Source organism: Lotus japonicus, chromosome 1, assembly GCF_012489685.1.
Source record: "Lotus japonicus ecotype B-129 chromosome 1, LjGifu_v1.2".
NCBI classification, from domain to species: Eukaryota; Viridiplantae; Streptophyta; class Magnoliopsida; order Fabales; family Fabaceae; genus Lotus; species Lotus japonicus.
In genome coordinates this window covers 87,292,665-87,312,033 of record NC_080041.1, presented here as the reverse complement: position 1 = coordinate 87,312,033, position 19,369 = coordinate 87,292,665, and the positions used below count along the sequence as shown (strand labels likewise).

General features: G+C 37.7%; 3 protein-coding genes across 4 annotated transcripts; 1 reads left to right on the top strand and 2 right to left on the bottom strand.

Annotated features, from left to right (window-relative positions):
- The first annotated feature begins 1,638 nt into the window (after positions 1-1,638).
- LOC130732174 (uncharacterized) lies at positions 1,639-4,274 on the top strand. The gene is made up of 3 exons (XM_057584282.1): positions 1,639-2,172; positions 2,413-2,795; positions 3,431-4,274. Exons 1-3 carry the CDS (start codon positions 2,008-2,010, stop codon positions 3,867-3,869), a joined length of 987 nt encoding a protein of 328 aa, XP_057440265.1. The 5' UTR covers positions 1,639-2,007; the 3' UTR covers positions 3,870-4,274.
- Positions 4,275-4,648: 374 nt separating this feature from the next.
- Positions 4,649-10,723, bottom strand: LOC130727431 (uncharacterized). The gene is made up of 5 exons (XM_057578560.1): positions 10,565-10,723; positions 7,947-10,323; positions 6,931-7,051; positions 5,938-5,994; positions 4,649-5,851 (listed from the first exon to the last, which is right to left on the bottom strand). Exons 2-5 carry the CDS (start codon positions 10,274-10,276, stop codon positions 4,913-4,915), a joined length of 3,447 nt encoding a protein of 1,148 aa, XP_057434543.1. The 5' UTR covers positions 10,277-10,323; positions 10,565-10,723; the 3' UTR covers positions 4,649-4,912.
- Positions 10,724-13,348: 2,625 nt separating this feature from the next.
- Positions 13,349-17,411, bottom strand: LOC130727430 (E3 ubiquitin-protein ligase At1g63170-like). 2 transcript variants are annotated; one of them, XM_057578559.1, is made up of 5 exons: positions 17,156-17,411; positions 16,300-17,017; positions 15,269-15,394; positions 14,899-15,184; positions 13,349-14,090 (listed from the first exon to the last, which is right to left on the bottom strand). In XM_057578559.1, the coding sequence occupies exons 2-5, from the start codon at positions 16,911-16,913 to the stop codon at positions 13,902-13,904; spliced, it is 1,215 nt and encodes a 404-aa protein (XP_057434542.1). In that variant the 5' UTR covers positions 16,914-17,017; positions 17,156-17,411; the 3' UTR covers positions 13,349-13,901. The 2 variants fall into 2 exon arrangements, with proteins under 2 accessions (XP_057434542.1, XP_057434541.1); XM_057578558.1 differs by having other exon boundaries at positions 16,300-16,995.
- Positions 17,412-19,369: the final 1,958 nt, after the last annotated feature.

The window sequence follows — 19,369 nt, the reverse complement described above, 5'->3', positions numbered from 1 at the left end:
GTGCTTAGAGGAGAAGGCTTCGGGATGAATCAGAGCTTGATCTAGTTGGATTGCCTTTCAACTTGTGGGTGGTTCTGCAATCATCTTTGTTTTCTTGTGTGGATTTTTTCAGAAATGCTGGTGGCTTAAATTACAATGTAAATTTTGCAGGTTTCCTTTTTCTCCAGCACTCTCTGCCTTCCCACCTTCACCTCCATACCCTCTTTGCAACACTTCCTATTACAAAACCCAGAAATAGAAACCAAAGAAGAAAAATAGAATCTTTTAAGTTGAAAAACAAAGACAAAACAAAACTCAAAAACCCACCCAGAAACAACAAAAAAGAGAAGAAAGATTGAATCTTTTCTAATTGAAACCCACAAAAAATAGAGATAATGCATTACCAAGAAAGTTGAAACACATAAAACTCAGAAACAAGAATAAGAGTGAAGCTAGATTGAATCCTTTTTACTGAAACCAAGAAAAAATAGAGACATGGCAGGCATTGATCTGTGCTAACAAAGAGAAGAAGATTGAAGAAGAAAAAGAAACATAAGAGAAGATGGAAGATGGATCTATGCAAGCTTTTGATTTTTGATTTGTGGGCACTTTTGATTTTGATTTTTTTAAGAGAAGAAGGTGATGATTTTGATATTGACAGAGATAAGGATGGCAGAAAATTAAGAGGTGTACAAAAAAGCCGATGACTTCATCAATGTGTTTAAGAAGCAACTGATGTTGCAGTGGAGATGATCAGCGCAAATTGAAAGCAATAAGGAAGTTCCGATGAAGAAGGACGGTGAAAGTAAGGACAGGAAAGATGGAGGAAGAAGGAGAAAAGGGGTAAAGTCTCAATTAGCCTTGGTGCAAAGTCAAATATACCCATGGTGCACCGGTGAACCAAAAATAAAATGGTCCACCCTAGTGGGCACCACAAATAACTCTAGTAATAACAATGACTTAATTCATTCAAGAAAAAACAAGGACGTAGTCACAAGGAAAATGTTGAATTGCACAATATTCGAATAGTACGGCCCTCATGACATAACTTCTTTTATCCAGTCATTTTTTAAATAACAATATAAAATTTTAAAAGCCCATAAACTCAAATCAGAAGTAGAACAAATACTCAATTGTGCGAGTCGTGCACAACAACGTCATGCCATATAGCATCGTTGTAATTACAATAATGTAATATTTAGAATTAATGTGTATTAATATTTTCATTCTTTAGAATTGTCGCCCAACTATTTGAGTCGTTCTTCTTTGTATATTATAAAAAGTTACTAATAATATTCACTTTCTCAATCCCTTGTCAACGTTTCTTTTCTTTTATTATTAGTTGAAATTCCAACAAATTTGAGAGTAAAATGTATATAATTTAGCGGATTCAACATAAATTTCAACTAATAATAAAAAGATAAGTATTGGAAAAAAATTAAAACAACGGTTCCAATAGCTATGACATGTGCTCATATGGTGACCACTCACCTTAAACAAAGCCCTAAATAATATGGTAAACTCTTGAATTTTGTAACTCTTAAATTAGGTGGCGGTTAAATTAGTTTTCCAATAGGAAAAGAAAAGAAAATAAAAATAAAAATCGATGTAGGTGCTAAAATTCATTAACATATTGGCGTAAGACTAACACCAAAATAATATTAATCCCTTTCATGAAAATTAATATGTTAAAGTTTGTAATGTAGGAACCTGAAGAACCTTTAAAATGCTGCAATCCATTTTCCTCTTGTAACCAAAAGTTACAAAAACGCTGCAATCCAATTCATCAACTTCCATATTTCTGAATTTTTTGACAATTGATTTTAGCATTATCGTTTGTTCCATTAGCACTTCATCCTAAATGTACCCTCTGAGAAAGTTATTGACTTTGCAGGAAGAATAGTTGATTTCAAAATCTGGGTGTCCATGAAAAGAGCCTAAATTTTGAAATTTTGGCATTTTAGGATCCAACATTAATTGTAACATTTGCAAGATTTAGATCATTTTTCAATAAAAACATAAGAAAACATGGGTGTGGATTACTACCATACATTGAATGTGGAAAGAAATGCAACAGAGGATGATCTAAAGAAAGCATATAGAAAGTTGGCCATGAAATGGCACCCTGACAAGAACCCCACCAACAAAAAAGAAGCTGAAGCCAATTTCAAGCAGATTTCTGAGGCCTATGATGTAAGAAATCAATCCTTTGTTTCTTTCTCTTTTCAATTTTGCATTGCATTTTCTTTATACAGGAATATGTGTTTATCAATGATAATTATTCTCTTGTTCTGTGTCATGCATGCTAGATTTGATGCAATTTTCTTCTAATCATAGGTGTCTACAATTTTAATAGCATATTATTAACTGGGCAAATTTAAGATTTAAAGGGTTTGGCTTTGGAGAAATTTTGAGAAAAATTTGTCAATTCAGGTATTGAGTGATCCTCAGAAGAGGGCAATTTATGATCAGCATGGAGAGGAAGGGTTGAAAGATAGGCCACCACCTGGGCATGAAAATACAAATGGATTTAATCCCAGAAATGCAGAAGACATTTTTGCAGAATTCTTTGGAAGTAGTCCTTTTGGATTTGGATCATCAGGACCAGGGAGGTCCAAGAGATTCCCTTCTGATGGAGGGGGGGCATTTAGTGGATTCAATGGAAGTGACAACATTTTTAGAACATATAGTGAAAGGGGGAACATGCCAAAGAAGCCACCACCCGTAGAGACCAAATTGCCTTGCAGGTTGGAGGAGTTGTATTCTGGATCCACAAGGAAAATGAAGATCTCAAGGACTGTAATGGATGCCAAAGGGTAGGTATAATTTAATCATCTTGACCTATGTAGCATTTTGGATTTATTTCTCCATATTCAATTTTGAAACTTTGAAGCCATTGTTTGTGCATGTTTAGATACACAACAAAAAATCATGGTGAGCCAAAATCACAGTGGGTAGAATTCTCTTAACTTTTAGGGTTGTCCACTGTGATTTTTGTTTCACCGTATTTTTCAATATGTCTATAATTATGTATTCAGAATTGAAACCCATAAGCTGCTGCCAGTGTGACATGCTTCTATTATTTCATTAGAATCAATTCTGAAACCCTAAAGTTACAGATGAAAGTTTCTCTTGAGAATCGATTCTGCATTCAAACTTATAACATGCTTTGATTAACTTATATTTATTCAGAACCAATTCTGGGAGTTTCTTGCCATAATTGATCTGGCTTCTGAATCAATTGTAGAAGGCCAAACATGCACTTAATTATAGAAGGGTTCCCAAACAAATAAAAGTTTCTCACAACTATTGATTATGTCTTCAGAAGAATTTCCAAATATGCACTTGTTTCTTGACTTGCTTTGAGGACACAAGCATGGCCTTGTGCAATGGTAATATCACTAATTGCTTCATTGTCAATTCTTCTAATGTGACTTTGCAAAAATTGCAGAAGATCGATTCCAGAAACAGAGATATTAACCATTGAAGTGAAGCCAGGTTGGAAGAAAGGGACCAAGATTACATTCCCAGACAAAGGGAATCAGCAAGCAAATCAACTGCCAGCAGACCTTGTGTTTGTGATTGATGAGAAGCCTCATGAGTTCTTCAAGAGAGATGGGAATGACCTCATTGTGAGCCAAAGGGTGTCACTAGCAGAAGCCATTGGAGGAACTGTACTAAATCTCACAACACTTGATAAACGAAGCTTGCGTGTGCCTGTGAATGAAATTGTTAGCCCTGGTTATGAGCTGGTTGTTGCAAATGAAGGAATGCCAATAACAAAGGAGCGTGGTTATAAGGGTGATTTGAGGATCATATTTGAGGTTAAGTTCCCTACAAGATTGACGCCAGAACAAAGAGCTGGACTAAAGAGAGCATTGGGAGGCTGAGGGTCATGTCTTCTTCATATCCATAGCTTTCACTTCTTTTTTGCCGTAACAAAGGTATCCTCCATCAGAGGCAATCAAGTTCGAATCGGGAACAATATTATTAGTAGCTTTAACTCCTTTGAACAATGGTTGAAGCCAAAGTGGATCCTATACTAATACCGTCAATTTCCAGTCCCTTTTCAGTGTCTCTTGTATTGGCCTTGCCTTGGAAATTACTATGTATTTTCTATCTTTTTCTTTTCTTTTATCTTTCTCAGTGGTTTATAATTCTTCCATACATATTTGTGGGGTGTAAGATGAGACCTTCTCATTGTTGTATACTTGTATATTTTGCTCAAACTTAAATAGTGAAATATAATATAGGCTGTAAATTGCACATAGCAGTCAGAAGAAAATGTTTCCTACATCTTATCTAAAGTTTTTACGGTTCTAACAGGGCAATTGTATTGATATTATTTTTCCAATCATTGTAAATATATGTTTGGTTACCAGTTTCATTTTCCATCCAGTGTGTTTATATGGTACTTTTTGTGAAGATAAAATGTTTCAGAATGTGTTATTTCCCGTTTTTGTACTTTTTGATCGGTAACCAAACGAGTGGTTCTTTATCTTACCTCAAGTGGTATGATTCTCATACCTCCTCAGTTGCACATTTTGACATCAAAATTATGCAAAATAAGACATCTAAAATGAGTAATTCAATTTAGAGTGAAAAATAAGATATCTTCATGATTGATGACACAAACATACATTAAATCAGCCAACGTCTAAAGCACCATGAAAAATTAATTGCTTGTCAACACACATTGAACAAATGGTTCGAATTCAAAAACTCCATTCTACGAAAAGCAACAAGCAAAACTGTATGTCTATCATGTTTATTCACCGAAAAACCTGTTCGTAAACTAAAACAGGAAATGAGAATAAAAGCCTACAAGGTATTGATGCTACAGAAACAGCTAGAAACTTTATCATAATTTTACATGGCTAAAAAGACAAACAGTTACAAAGAGAAAAAGAACTAAACTTGATACTAAAAGAAGCTAAAATCTCCTACTTCTAGAAACATGTTGAGACCAGCCAGTTCCTTGTGCAGGTGCTCCATATCCACCACTTGGTTGAGTGTTATCACCCTGGCTACGTGGAACCCATTGAGGGTTAAGATTACTCTGAACGTGGTTTACATTCATAGGTGCTTGTTGCAGATACTGTGCTGCCATAGGTGAACCAACAAATGGTTGATTCTGGGTGTGTGGTCTAAGATGAGAATTACGCATTGTCTGTTGTGGAGGAAACTGATTCAACGAGGATTGAGGCTGCCATTCAGGTATGTCATCATCATCATCATTCCAGGGTTGAATTGTACCTCCAAATTTATCCTGCCAGTTTACTGAAGATACATTTGCTTGGTTTTGCCCATATTTGAGCACAAGTTCCCTCATTTGTTCCGCGGGACGCGAAGGGGTTTTGCTAACCGAGTGAAACGGGACCATACCAGGTCCTAGAGGTTTCTGGACCAGGTGGGGTGGTGGGTTTGAGCTCCTGGAGAAATTAAACTCTGGGAGGTCATCCTCGACTCTGGTCGTTCCTGGCCCGAATCCAGGAGGAACATCATCATCATCGTCAACACCACCACCACCTGAAGGTCCATTCTCGGCTGCCTTAATGCCCTTCGAGGGCACTGCTTTGTGAGTGTTATTAGCATTCACATTTGTATCTTGCTGCCTCCTATTAAAGGATGATTGTCTTTTAGAGCTATGTTTGTGGGTGGGTGATATAGTCGATGTTAAATTAGTTTTTCTCCATACAACAACACCAATTAGACCATTATCAATAGAATTAACTGCCTCAATTTGTTCCTTTGGAAGAATCTTGCCCAGCATTTCAACTGTTTTCTTATGAGGTGGGCAAAAGTAAAGTTCAACTCCATTCACAGGCTCAGCAAATCCCACTCTCTCATCTGTAATGTACGACTCAGCTACCTACAAGCAAAAACATTTAATACATCAAAAACAATCTACGGCTAAAATCTAGAGATGAGAATCAAGCTAATAATCATTATTATTACCTCTTTGATGGTTGATTGCTCCTCAGGGGACGACCCTTTGGAAACAAAATGTAAAACCTGCAAGACAGAAAATTTGTGAATATGCAGAAGCCCAAAAGAAAGTAACATGAGAAGCATCAGAAACACAGATTTCCTTCAGTAATGGTAATCAAACAAGTTAATCACACTCATCTGTATTCAATATGATGCAAACTATTAATTTAACAGTCCCATTCATCTTATTGAAACTAACCTAAAATATTTTCAATCTGAATTTGCTGCAGTCAAAATATGTTGCAATCATGTAGTCAGAAAATCAGAGCCGGTGAATGTAGATTGGACAGTTTATAGAATAATCTCAACAGATCATTAATCAAAACATGCACTCAGAATCTGAGCCGTCCAATCTTCATTCCACGGCTACAGTGACAGCAGCAGTTTATTACAGCACCAAATCCAAATCCGAGAAATTTAGTAAATTTTCACTTATTCTTGTTCCTTCATCCCCATTTTTTTATTTTGCCAGTATCAAATATCACTTGAAACTTTTGTAGCATAAAGACGAGTGTCAAACAGATGAGAAATTAATTTATCGAGGTCCCCAAATATCGTAATTGTAATATATTTACCAAGAACAATTCAATTTCGTAATACATTTTAACAGTAAAAAACAGGTTCTCGAGCTGTTCCAATATTCAATGTCTACTCCCATAACAACATATTTTCAAAGGTTCATCCTGCCAACTACAAAAAATACCTCATCCTGCCAGCCTTACCTATGTGTTATATGTCATATAACCATCACCCATTCAAAAACCTCTGTTATATATCATCAATAAAGGAAAAGAGAACAGATTGTGTAACTCAAGATACTACACTAAAAGTATGTGGTGAAAAGAGAGAGTTGGCATCAAACTGCAACGTGTATATTTTTTTAATCATTGCTTGTTGTATGGATGGTGAAATAAACAGACAATATCTGAGTCTAGCACTACAAAAGGAAACTTGAGATACCATGATAGCACGAGTTCTTGACTGTGGAAGCTCTTGCAGAAACTTCTCAAATGGCTCGAGTCGAACCCTTCCCTTGATGTCAAGAAACCCAGGCCAGTCTTTTGTAGAGGTTTTCTCACCACTTCAAAAAGAATAGAGTAAAATCAGAAAAAAGCACTGAAGAAATATTAATCCTCTTCAAACAGTAAATATCAAAACTATCTTTTCTACAATAAAAATAAGAAAAAATAATGACAGATGGTTCTTAGGGTAGCAAAACGACTACACAGAACAGATCTCTCCAAGCAAAAAAGAGAGGAACAAGAAAAATTCATCCAATTCTAAAGACAATGTTGTTCACCTTTTTCTAAACACTAGTTTTGAACTGTTTGCATAGACACGAGTCATTAGAAAGCTCAAAGTAATGGCATATACTCTGAATTAACATGCCTAATTACCAGAGCAGCATTTAAAAAAAATTGACAGCAATAAAAATAATTTTCTAGAACTGAATGGTTATCAAATATAACTGAAACTAGCTTCTTAAGAGAAACTAAAGATAATCAAGTAATCACTGTATAGGAGTACTATCCCCACTCCTATAAGTCAGATTATGAATCTTGTGAAGAAACTAGACAAATGTGACTATCTGACCAGAACCATATTCACAAACAGCAATAATCATTTATATAATTACAATAAGAAAAAAAAACAACCAACCAACAGTCCAACACTCAACTTTACATGTTTATGTTTATGAGATGACACAGAGAAGTACATGAAGTAAAAAACCATGTTTATTATTGGTCTTTTACCTATTCACTACAAATGGTTTAAGAACTTCAGTTTAAGAATTTTTGCTTCAAATGTTAGGTGAAAAGGATATGCAACATTATTCAGCTCATGTCCTTCATTAAAACATATGGAAGATAAAAATATGGAGTAATGGAACAATCAAAACCATATCATTCCATGCACAAAAGTTCACAGCAAAGCAACAACTTATCATAAGATGCACTCAAACATTAGCATACTACCTTTTGAAGATGCTTATGACTGAATGAGTGGTAGAGATATTCAGTTGAAGCATTCCCTCCCAGAGGCATTCACCCTTAATGAGGACTGCAGTTTTTGAATATACATTATCATTACCAAATTTCTGTTCAGCATGCAACTGACTGGGTCTCACCACAGCATCGTTCGATGCAGACTTCATGTCATCAGTTGACCTCTCCTTGGCATGATCATCAGTTGGTTTCATGTCAGCTTGATTCTTACCATTAGACAAACTGTCCCCAGATTCCGCATTTACCTTTTTTTCCTCTTCAACATCCGAATTTACACGTGTGCTTTGAAACTTCTCAGACTTATCAGTGGTGACATCAGCTTTCTCACTTGGAGTTAAATCTGAAGATTTTGACTTAGAACCAACCCCAGAACCATCCTTGACTGAGATAGGGGTCACTTTTCCAGATTCTACAGGTAAATTTTCAAATGGTGGCTCTGTATCAAGGGATTCCATGAATTCATCAAGAGAGACAATTGGTGGAAGGAAGTCAGGGTCCTTTAGTGCATCATCGGTCATAAGCCCTTGCATTGGATCAGTCCCATCATTGGAAGAAAGCGTAATGGAAAATGAATTATCCTTCTGTAAATTGTTCTTCTCACCACCAGTGTTCACATCTCTTTTGATGATGTCAGCTCTGGAAGGAGAAGTGGCTTCAACAACCTTTTTAGTTGTTTGGCTTCGAACAGCCGAGGCAGTGCCACCTGAAACCTCTTCCACTGGAACATTGTCTTCGTGATCAACTTCCACTTGAAATTCACCTTTATGGGTTTTCTTGACCAAACGTCTAAAATCAACATCTGAATCAGGTAAAACCACCATTTTATCAAACTCCTCAGCCTTGGCTATCCGCCACTGAGAAAGCTCCTTTGAAGCAAGTTCCTCAGCAGTCATGGAACATAATTGTTCTGGGGGAATTTGACCGAACATAACCCTCTCTCTAAGTTCAGGATTATTCCGATCTTTCAAATTGAATAAAAGAGACCTCCCTTTCTCTTTGTACTTCTTATTCACACCTCCAAACAGTTTGAAGAGCTCTGCTTCTATCTGTGATGCTAAAAGTTCAGGTAATGGGGTTGCCTCCTTAGAAGCTCCACCTGTTTCATCAGGTTCAGATCTTAGCTCTATATTAGTTTGACCTTCCCTCTGATTTCCCAAGTCCACCTCTACCATATCAGATAATACCCAGGAAAGACCATTTCCCTGCAAAAGATCATCTTTCATAAAAAAACTGTCACTGAAAGGAACATCATCAGTAGTCAAAGTGTAACTAGACTGAAAGTCTGGCTTATCACAGTTAAGGACTTCCATAGAACTCAGTATATTTTCATTGTTTGACACACTTGTGGACCCCACTTCATAGTCCTTGCATTTTTCAGATAAATCTTCATGAGACGCTGTGTTCTTTCCTTGCTCTCCCATCTCATGGTCAACTGAAACAGTTGCAGAAAAGGAGGAATTAGCAGACTGAGAAATTTCCTGCCTTTGCTCTGAAGCAGTAACAACGGGTGCAGATGCTGACCCTGCACAATCAGAGCTGTCCTCTAATTTACCCTGAGCATTGCCATCACTGTTCGGTGTATTCTCGCTTGAGGCCAGAGGTTTTTCTTGTTGGGAAACCAAGGCCAGAGCAGCAGCTAGTGATTCTCTCATCTTGGACCTAACGCTTTCCGAGGATTCACTTTGAGCCCTGGGGGATTGTTTCAGTTGTGTATTCTGATTTTTCGAATTCGAGGACCGAGGTGTCCCAGCTTTACCGGAAGTAGAATCCATCATCTGTGTTTTTCTCTTACTAGACGCCCCAGAATGCTGCTGTGGCCTAGAACCATTCGACGGCGATTGCATCTGCGAAGAACCTCTATTCGATGCATTAGAACCTTGCTGCAACCAAGGTCTAGGCCCCATTTGCGCAACCCGCTTGTTAGACACCACAGAGCCACTTGGTGACAATTCCATCGGCGCCTTCCGCTTGGGAGTCGTTGCTGACAGTTGCTGTGCCCCCACTTGCACGGATTGCCTGCTAGGTAAATGAAGCTGATGCAATCCCCTATGACTAGCTTGTGCTTGTGCTTGTGCTTGTGCTTGTGCTTGTGCTTGTGCTTGGGCTTCTACCCGCCCACTCGATAACCCAGCATGATCATTCGAGGCACCCGGAGGCCGCGACATAGGATCAGTCGATACAGGACCACCCAAAATCCCCAATTCCATCTGCCTCCCCGACGAATCAACCTTGTTCAAAATTGGCTCCAACTGAGCCATGGGCATGCTAGGCATGGGCTGCGAAACAAGATTGTTGGACATTCCACACCAGTGGCAGCACTAACCATAAATAACATAAACAAACGCACCTGTAACAAACAACAAACAACAGTTCCCATCATCATCAACAGAAATTCAAATCACAAACAAAAACACATGTCGAATAGCAATCACTTCAAACCAATGAAATCGAATCAAATCACAGAAACTATATATTGATTAAATTAAAGCGAAATTGAATGCATCATCAACATCAACGAGTGTTGATTGTTCTAGTGATAACTACGAAGGGAAGTAGTAATTGATGGGATGAAATGGATCGGGAGGTACCTTGGCGGCGCGAAATTGGGTGGTGGCGGCGGCGAAGGAAGCAGAGCAGAGTGGTGAGAGTGGAAACCCTAAGAAGACGATGGTGGATGGAAGGAAGAAGAGAAAGACGATAACGAGCGAGAGAACGAGCAATAACAATTCACCCAATTTTAGCCGCTTCACACGTTCTTGATTCTTCGATCAACTTTATCCTAAAACGCACCGTTTTGCCTTTTTGAATTTTTAAAACAAAAATATTACCCTACTTTCTTATAGAGTTTTATATAATATTTTAATATGAATGATAAATGTTCAATTTGAATTATTTGGTGCCCTCATTGGCTGTGCTCATACCCTGGCTCGCTGAAACTAATATTGATGGTTAGGTGTGGCCTGGTTGTCAAGCGAGTTGTGGAGGGGTGGTTCGAGATAGTAGAGATTGGTGGATTGTGGGGTTCTACCGCCAGTTGGGCACCTCTAATCCGCTTTTAGTCAAGCTTTGGGGAATTAGAACGATGATGGAGCTTGTTTTTGCGAATGGCTAATCGAGAGTCATCATTTAATGTGCTTCGACTGCTATGTTGAAGGTTGTGACAGCTACTTGTGTCTTGGTGAATTTGTACTTGGAGCTGATGAGAGACAGCTATCAAGCCTTTTCCCCCAATTTGGAAGTGTGTTTTCAAGTTATCCCGAGAGAAGCTAATTCAGTGGTTGATTGCTAAGCTAAGAATACTCATGTGTTTAGTTTTGGTCTTCATGTTTTGGATTCCCCTACAGTAGATTGTCGTGGTATCTTGTTGCAAGACGTTTATGAGGCTCAGTCCCCCATGACAGTGCATGCGTTGTAGTATTTGGGTCTTGCTCCTCCGAAATGGAAAAAAAAATTGTAATGAAAATATTCTTAAAAATATGAAAATGAAATTCTTATTTTTTTAAAAATGTACTTTAATCCGTATGATTTAATGCGTATGATTTAGCATCATGGGATGAGTCTCTTGTGTGTACTTAAAAGTTTCCTCATTCATGAGTTATTTCTTTGTTGTGCTTAGGTTTATTGGAATAGTTGTCTTTTGCCTTCTAGGATCTCCCAAGTATAATTAAAAAATGTGTATGATTTTATAAAGTGTAATAAACAAGTCTATTCAAAAATAAATAATTATATGACTAATAAGAACGCGCTTCTGAAGATGAGAGCTCGAATCCATGATGGTTTTTCGTGGCGGGTAGGGGAGGGTAACATCTCCTTCTGGTTCGCCAATTGGACAGGTTTGGGCCCGCTTGGTTTACAAGTGTCGTATGTCCATATTTCTGACACTGCATTGACGGTGGCTCAGGTCTTTCGGGATGGAGAGTGTGGTCTTCGTCGCCTGGCTACCCCTCTGACCCAGGAACTTTCTCAAATTTTAAGTGATTTGTGTGTGCATACTAGTAGTTCCGAGGAGGACTTGATGGTGTGGACAAGCTCCTCTGATGGTGTGTTATGCGTGGCTGATTGTTACTCCTGGCTCTATACCCGCGTGTGTGAGCTTCCTGCAATTGTTCCTTGGGCTTGGGTGTGGAAGGTTTCTGTTCTGGAGAAAGTGAAAATCTTTGCTTGGCAGGCCTTGCACGACTCCCTTCCTGTAGCTACAGTGTTGGCCCACCGGGGTGTGCATTCCTCTAGCATTTGTCGTCTGTGTTCTTCGCCGCTGGAGTTGCAAATGCACGCCTTGCGCGACTTCCGTACAGTAGCTCCAGTCTGGAATAATCTTTCCATCTCTCTCTCGCAGGGGTTCTTCACGGCTGGGACGTTTAAGGGGTGGTTGTTCTCGGTTCCGCGTGATCAGGTGGCTTCGCTGCTTTTGCATGCTTGGTGTGTGTGGCGTCGGCGCTGTAAGTTTATTTTCGAGCATGCTCTTGAGCCTTGGCCTTTGGTGCTGCATCATGCTGCGGATATTTTGCGTGTGCTGCGGCGTGCCCCTCGTCTTGCCTCCTCCCCGAGCTGGGTCGTGTGGCGGCCTCCGCCGGATGGGTGGCTTGCTCTTAATGTTGATGGGTCATCGTTGGGGAACCCGGGGCGGGCTGGGGCTGGTGGTGTGGTGCGTGATGCGGCTGGGCGGTGGTGTGTTGGCTTTTCTACTTTTATTGGTTTCTCTGAGATCCTCAAAGCGGAGCTGCTTGCTATTCTTCTTGGGTTGCGTCTCTGTTGGACTCATGGCTTTCGGCATGTTGTGGTTTTCTCTGATTCCCAGTTAGCTCTTTCTTTGATTGAGCGAGGGTGTGGGCTTCCATGTGCATGCAGTTGTGGTGGGTATGATTCGTGACCTTCTCCGCCAGGATTGACAGGTGAAGTTTGATCATCTCTAACGGGAAGGGAATGCGGTGGCAGACTTGCTCGCGAAAGAGGGCGCGCGTGACTCTTGTAGGCTGAAGGTTTTGGAGGCTCCTCCCCAGGCCGCCATCCCCTTGTTGGCGGAGGACTACCGTGGCACCTTGTTCATGAAGCGTTAGCGTTTATAGTGTTTTTTTTGTGTTTTTAAGCTTGTATTACCAAAAAAATAAGATGTTCTTTTTTTTGACAGCAACTAATAAGATGTTGTTGTATCGGTAGTTAAGTAAAATTCTTATAAAGGTAGAGTCACAAAATTAAATCCTGTGAAAGTTATTTGTGTCCAAACAGTTACAATTTTCCAAACAATTTGACACATGTTAAAGACAAAAGTTTAGAAAATTATGGTTTATCCTTAAGTTGCTCAATGCGTGTATTTTTTTAGTAGGAAAACAATTGTAATTTTAATAATGATTCTTTTATTAACACATCAAAAATAAGCGAATAAATATAATCTATACAAACAAGTGCCTTTACAGTATGAGCATCATCATCATTATTCAAACCTTATCATTGCTACAAAATATTCTTCACAGATTAACATTTAGAACTCTCATTTCTATCATTCATTTTCTTTTCCTCTTTTTTTGTTTCCTTCCCCACCGAAGTTCTTCTTGAACTTTGTGAGATATGAGAATCAAGAACCTCTGCACAAGTATGATTTCCATTCACTTGCAATCTCAGCAACAGACAGCTACATAACAACGAGACTACAGAAGGCTATGCCACATATCAGCCAACTTTATGGAATGGAAGGAATGAACTCAGAATCAATCCATCCAAGGAGGAGAGAGGGCAGCACAGGAAAGACTTAACAAAACTATACAAAGAGTCTGTTTGGATACTGGCTTATTGGAGTTTATTGGAGCTTATCTGCTACAAAATGCATTAAATAAGCTCCAATAAATGCTCTTTGGTTTTCATCCAAACGGGTAGAAGGTGTATTAATATGAGGTAATGATGAGGCCAATCTCAATCCTCCCTATCACCCTATTGTTGGGTGGCATGTTCTCCAGAGACTGTTCCTGTTACATTCTCACCAATCTCACTCTTGCAAAGGGGACATGATGCATTTATCTTTAACCACTTGTCTACACAGTCTTTGTGGAAAAAATGAGAACAAGGCAATTCTCTCAGCTCATCATTATTTTCATACGTCGCCAAGCAGATGCAGCAAACCTGCAGAAAACCACAGAAAGTACAACAATACCACAGTCAAGTCCAGTAGACAAACTAAACATAAAAAGGAACGGAAATCATCACAAAAAAAGAAGAATCGAAGTCCTGGTCCAGGAAGAATGGCATACAATGATGTGAGATCTTTTAGAGACTAATTCTAGGGAAACTTGAAAATTAGGAATCTGATTCAACAAACTCTGCTTATGCTTTTGCATAGCCGATCCTAAGCCCAAATGAAGGAGGAAGGCTGTGTTAGGCTTTCAGGAGCCAACATAAAACTCGCGGATATGTTTAATATGGATAAGTGATCCATATAGCCAACGATCTAGTGGGATAATACTTTGGTTACGGTCACTGATTCAACAAACAGCTGAAATAGCAAGTAATCGGGGCTTCTAAATTTCCAATGATGATTGCTTGACTTCCAAAATGATAGGAGATATGATAGGAAAAACTAATGCTGAACAAAGAGATTGACACAGATAGGAAAGTAAAAGGGCCTCCCTATGTTGTTTCTATTTACATCAGTAATAACCCATGGACAACAAAACCAGCTCTGAATTCAGAATATCACATGATTACAGAAACTAAGCAGCGAATATAGATTTTTTTGCTCTGCATATATGAAAAGTTAATAATTTAGTGCTAACACCAAATGGATTGGGCATATATGACAAAAAAAAAATCTTAGGATTCTATTGTCACAGATAAAGGTTTCAAAGAGACCGTAGCTACCTAGAATCTTGAAGGAACAAAATAGATATCATAAGTTTTACTGAAGTATCTTGAATAATCAGTTTGTACTTACTGCATCTTCTTTAGAGACCATTCGTTCCTTTTCAGTTCCTTTAGCCACAATTCCACCTTCACTAACAGCTGAGTTGCTTTCATCCGTGGTTTTCTTTTTCTTCATTTTGAACTTGTAAGTTGGTAAAGCATTAATGGTTTCAGAGGTTGCACCATGGGTTTCTGTCAGAACCTCTCTAATCCCAAGGACGGAAACTAAACAAGGAAGACAGCAGCAGATTGTTGCACATAGAATGAATGGCATAGCATAACCGATACAGCTTAAAGTAAGAAACACTACACATAACCTGCAGAGCAAAAGGAAGCAGATATAATCTGGAGGCTCTGAAAATTCAGACGATTAAATGTAAGATCTGCTGAAAAGGCTATACCTGTACATGTTTGGAGCTTCACTAGCAGATGAATGTCCCCCAAAGATCCATACATTTCCAACAACAAACCATATTGCAAAAAAGCAATCTACCGAAATTTTGAAGTATTCCATAAGTAGCTTCAGCCTGCTAAGTGAAGGCCAGGGCTTAGGAACGTCATAAAGTACTTACAAATGGAGTTATAGCCATTCATGATTGAACATTACATTTCCAAAAAGAAGGAATCAACACAGAATTTCCAAAACAACCTTGATTATTTCCTTGATTCTTACAAAGTGGTAAATTCTTTAGGCTGTAATAGTATCATACCTTCTCAAATCTCAAGAATTATCATACAACAGATAAAAAATTCATCTTCCAAACTCATGAATGTATACTTTATACACGCAATGCAAGACTGCACCTGCAAGACCTCATTCTTATCGTATTTAACAGTACACTGAGTGATTGATTGTCATTACTCTATCATTTCTCATCTAAACTGAGACAATGATTTACCGAAGGATCAAGCTACGAGCTCAAAGTAATCTATGATTCTCATTGGCTGATTAGTTTGAAAGGGATCATCCCCAAGAAAAAGACATTGATTCAAGGCAAGAACACTTAAGCAATATATGTAAATTTTTGTCATGCAAAAGATCATGCGGAAGGAAAAATGGTCCTAATCAGAACCCTTCCAGACTCCAGTCCTCCACTTCATGCTAAAAGCTAAAACTTATGGACTAAAATGTCCAAATTCTGAATAGATAAAGGGCTCTCCAACCCATCTTCTACTATAGCAAAGAGGAAGACTAAACAAATATTAACCTCTATTGTGAACTCACAACTAGAGCTTTCATCCTTTTATTAGTGTTTGTTAGAGAGAGATCAACTTTTGGTGTTTCATAAAAATCAAGCATAGCCAAGCTTTGGGAAGGCTCTACCTTAAACTAGTACTAATAAAGTATGATTCTAAGACGTAGAAAACAGCAAACACAAAAACATCGAATTGAAGCATAACCAAATTAGCAACAACAATGGCAATTCACTACCTCGGATTCATCAGCCACGAAGCTAGGTTGCTTCTGTGGGATGCTGCAGCAGCAGCAGACCAATCCTCTTCTCCTCCATCTGTCCTTGAACTGGAAAGAAGTGTCCCTGAAGTATCATGAATCCTAGGAGAAGCTTGAGATGAATCCAGCTCCCTTACACAGTTATTATAACAATAGCGCCACAAAAGTAGAGGAAGGGTAGCAACACACCCTGAAGCATAACCCACAATCCAAGCAAACAACGGAGCACGCGTATGCTCATGCCTCGACAACGACAAAACAACAACAGAAGCAACAATCTGGCTGAGTGTCAAGGCAGCCTCAAGCGATACCCAAAGCCCTGAATTCAACGGACTCCTAATCGTCCTTTGTTCTCCATGCCTCACTCTCATCCTAGAATTGGACCCATTTGAAGGCCCAGAAGAAGAAACAACCAATCTAGAACCACCAAAATCATGGGCAACAGAGGAATCAGCAGCAGAAGTAGAAGCTTGAGAATTGGGGGTTATGTCAATCACATGGTGAGTTGGTCGCGCCATTAACAAAGGGTCAGTGTCGGAAGAAGAAGAAGAAGAACCTTCAGGACACAGTTGAGGTGAAAACAAAACATCCATCAACGTTTACAATTCCATTTTCTCTATCAAGTGAAGATTGAATTTGAAATTGAAAACCCCAGAAGCAGCAACCACCTGGGTTCTGCAAAAGAAGCAAAATTTCACTGCAATCTTGTTGTTACCCTTTGAAACTAAATTAGGGTTAAGAAATTCGAAAACCAGAAATTGCAAAATTGATTGGTGTAATTGATAGATTTTGGAATGGATGAATGAGAATTGAGGAGGATTAAGAGGGTGATTACCTGAGTATGAGGTGATTAATTAGGGAATGGAAGAGGATTATAGTTAATTAGGGTTTGCTTGTTCTTGTTGAACGAGAGAGAGTTGAGTTGAATTGAATTGATGGAAGGAACACGTTGACTGAATAATGAACATATAAAAACGACGGTGGCACTCAAAGAATCTAGAATGAAACGACAGGGAATAGAGGAAAACGGTGTCTGAAGGAAAGTGGGGCCCGGTTTCTGTGACGGAGAAGGCAAAGAGAGGAACTAATGAATGAATGGTGTTTGTTAGACTCAGTCACCCACCATTCATAAGCCCCTCAACACATAAATCTTCTTTCTTTTGGTGATAAGCTTTTACCAATTTTCTTTTTAATGATTAGATTTTTTTATTAAACTCCTGTGTTAATTGTAAGTCGGGTGGGACGAAGCTCTCTCTATTAAGTATTTAACGTAATTGTATTCATAGAGACTTAAACATAGGACTTCTGCTTAAGTTATAATAATTTTGTGTTAGTTAATCTACGCGCTTGTCGGTATGATAAGAAAAAATTTAAGTTTAATAATTATATATTTACATAAATGAATTTGGCATCGCACAATATTGTATGCACGGTAAAAAAACCACTAAGAATGTGTAAAGTTAAAAAATTGATACCGGAAATTAATTTTTAGAATAAACTAAATTCTGAAATGTATATCTTAAAAATACATTCCAAATTTTAGTTTTGAGAATGTATTTTCAAAACTTAGTTTATAGTAGTTGTTTTTTGTGGCAACACACATTGCAAACGGTTTGAAACCGCCAAAAAACTTGTATATTGATTGAATGTCGAACCGGACAATTCAAATATTAGGAGTGATATATTTATGATATAAAAATAAAAATATAATTAAAAATTAATTGTAAACTCTTTACATTGAGAGATTAATTTTTATGCACATAAAGCGTAAAAAATTTGGCACGGTCATTCAATCACAACCTTCTATTTTCTATTTTAAATATGATTAAATTCAAAATTAATTATGAATTAGCAAAATGAAGGGATGTGATTGAATGATTGTGTAAAAAAAATTTACACTATCAATGCATAAAATTAAGAGATTAATTTTTATGCACTGACGGTATAAAATTTTTTACACAGTTATTCAATCACATCCTTCCATTTCCTATTTTAAATATCATAAAATTCAAAATTAATTATGAGCTAACAAAATGAAGGGTTGTAATTGCATGATTGTGTAAAGCTTATTTACACTGTCAGTGTATATAAATTAATCTCTTACGATAATAATTAACATGTCATATAATTATTTGTTCCTTTTTTTGTTATTATATTTTGGTTGTTTTGTTTTTTTTAGCCATTCAATTTGACCACCAACTTCAAAAAGAAGCTTTGATTGGGCCCAAATTGTGTTGTATATTTTATAATAATATTTCAAAAAATTATTGTTATTAATTGTATTTATTATTTTTGCAAACATGTTATTCTTTAAATCCTTGGCCATCAGTTCATATGTTTAATAACTAGTTAAATAGAGTTTAATGTTACAAATGTTTTGTCATGTAACATTTTTATGATTAATTATATTGGTTGAATGTTATAGAATATTTTATAACAGAATTTTTTTTTTTTGATAATTTGGAGGGTCTGAGACCCATAACAGAATATTTTATAACAGAGGTTATGTACATTAAATTATGTGTTTAATGGTTGTCTGGCAACTTTACATATAAAAGGATGTAGCAGATGCTCGTTGAGGGTGGAGATGATGATACATTGTGTATTTGATTTTTGAGAGAATTATAGTTTTGTATTAAGTGTAAAACTAGAAAAAAAATCAATTCTTGGTTGATATTCCAGTGTATATTCTTCACAGTTATGGTTCCTAACCAATTGGTCAGAAGAGTTTGTTATATTCTGAGGACAGTGTCATGTGACTTGTGAAATACTTGGTTCGAGACCATTATAATTTTATTGTGTTCTTAGTGCAATATTTCCAACGAATTAAAGCGGGTCGTGCCGGTAGGTTGGGTTTGGAGCGTTTCAGCTCAACTTTGAGTTTCATCACCCAAACCCTTTTCTGTTAGCAGGCTTGCAGCTGCAACGGTTAAAGGTAGAAAATTATACTGAAAATGAAAGTAAGATTTATAACTCATAAGCTGGAACTATGTGTTAAGTGTTATATTACTATTGTACTTGCTGAGTTATTTTTCTAAATCATCTTACT

What these genes read in the sequence shown, in the direction of transcription:
- LOC130732174 (XM_057584282.1), top strand. Translation starts at nt 2,008, where the DNA reads ATGGGTGTGGATTACTACCATACATTGAATGTGGAAAGAAATGCAACA. An exon ending in AGATTTCTGAGGCCTATGAT is followed by an intron (nt 2,173 to 2,412) that starts GTAAGAAATCAA and finishes TTGTCAATTCAG; the next exon opens with GTATTGAGTGATCCTCAGAA. An exon ending in ACTGTAATGGATGCCAAAGG is followed by an intron (nt 2,796 to 3,430) that starts GTAGGTATAATT and finishes CAAAAATTGCAG; the next exon opens with AAGATCGATTCCAGAAACAG.
- LOC130727431 (XM_057578560.1), bottom strand. Translation starts at nt 10,276, where the DNA reads ATGTCCAACAATCTTGTTTCGCAGCCCATGCCTAGCATGCCCATGGCT. An exon ending in GTCATAAGCATCTTCAAAAG is followed by an intron (nt 7,052 to 7,946) that starts GTAGTATGCTAA and finishes TTCTTTTTGAAG; the next exon opens with TGGTGAGAAAACCTCTACAA. An exon ending in CAAGAACTCGTGCTATCATG is followed by an intron (nt 5,995 to 6,930) that starts GTATCTCAAGTT and finishes TCTGTCTTGCAG; the next exon opens with GTTTTACATTTTGTTTCCAA.
- LOC130727430 (XM_057578559.1), bottom strand. Translation starts at nt 16,913, where the DNA reads ATGGATGTTTTGTTTTCACCTCAACTGTGTCCTGAAGGTTCTTCTTCT. An exon ending in TCGTGGCTGATGAATCCGAG is followed by an intron (nt 15,395 to 16,299) that starts GTAGTGAATTGC and finishes TTCACTTAGCAG; the next exon opens with GCTGAAGCTACTTATGGAAT. An exon ending in TGGTCTCTAAAGAAGATGCA is followed by an intron (nt 14,091 to 14,898) that starts GTAAGTACAAAC and finishes GGTTTTCTGCAG; the next exon opens with GTTTGCTGCATCTGCTTGGC.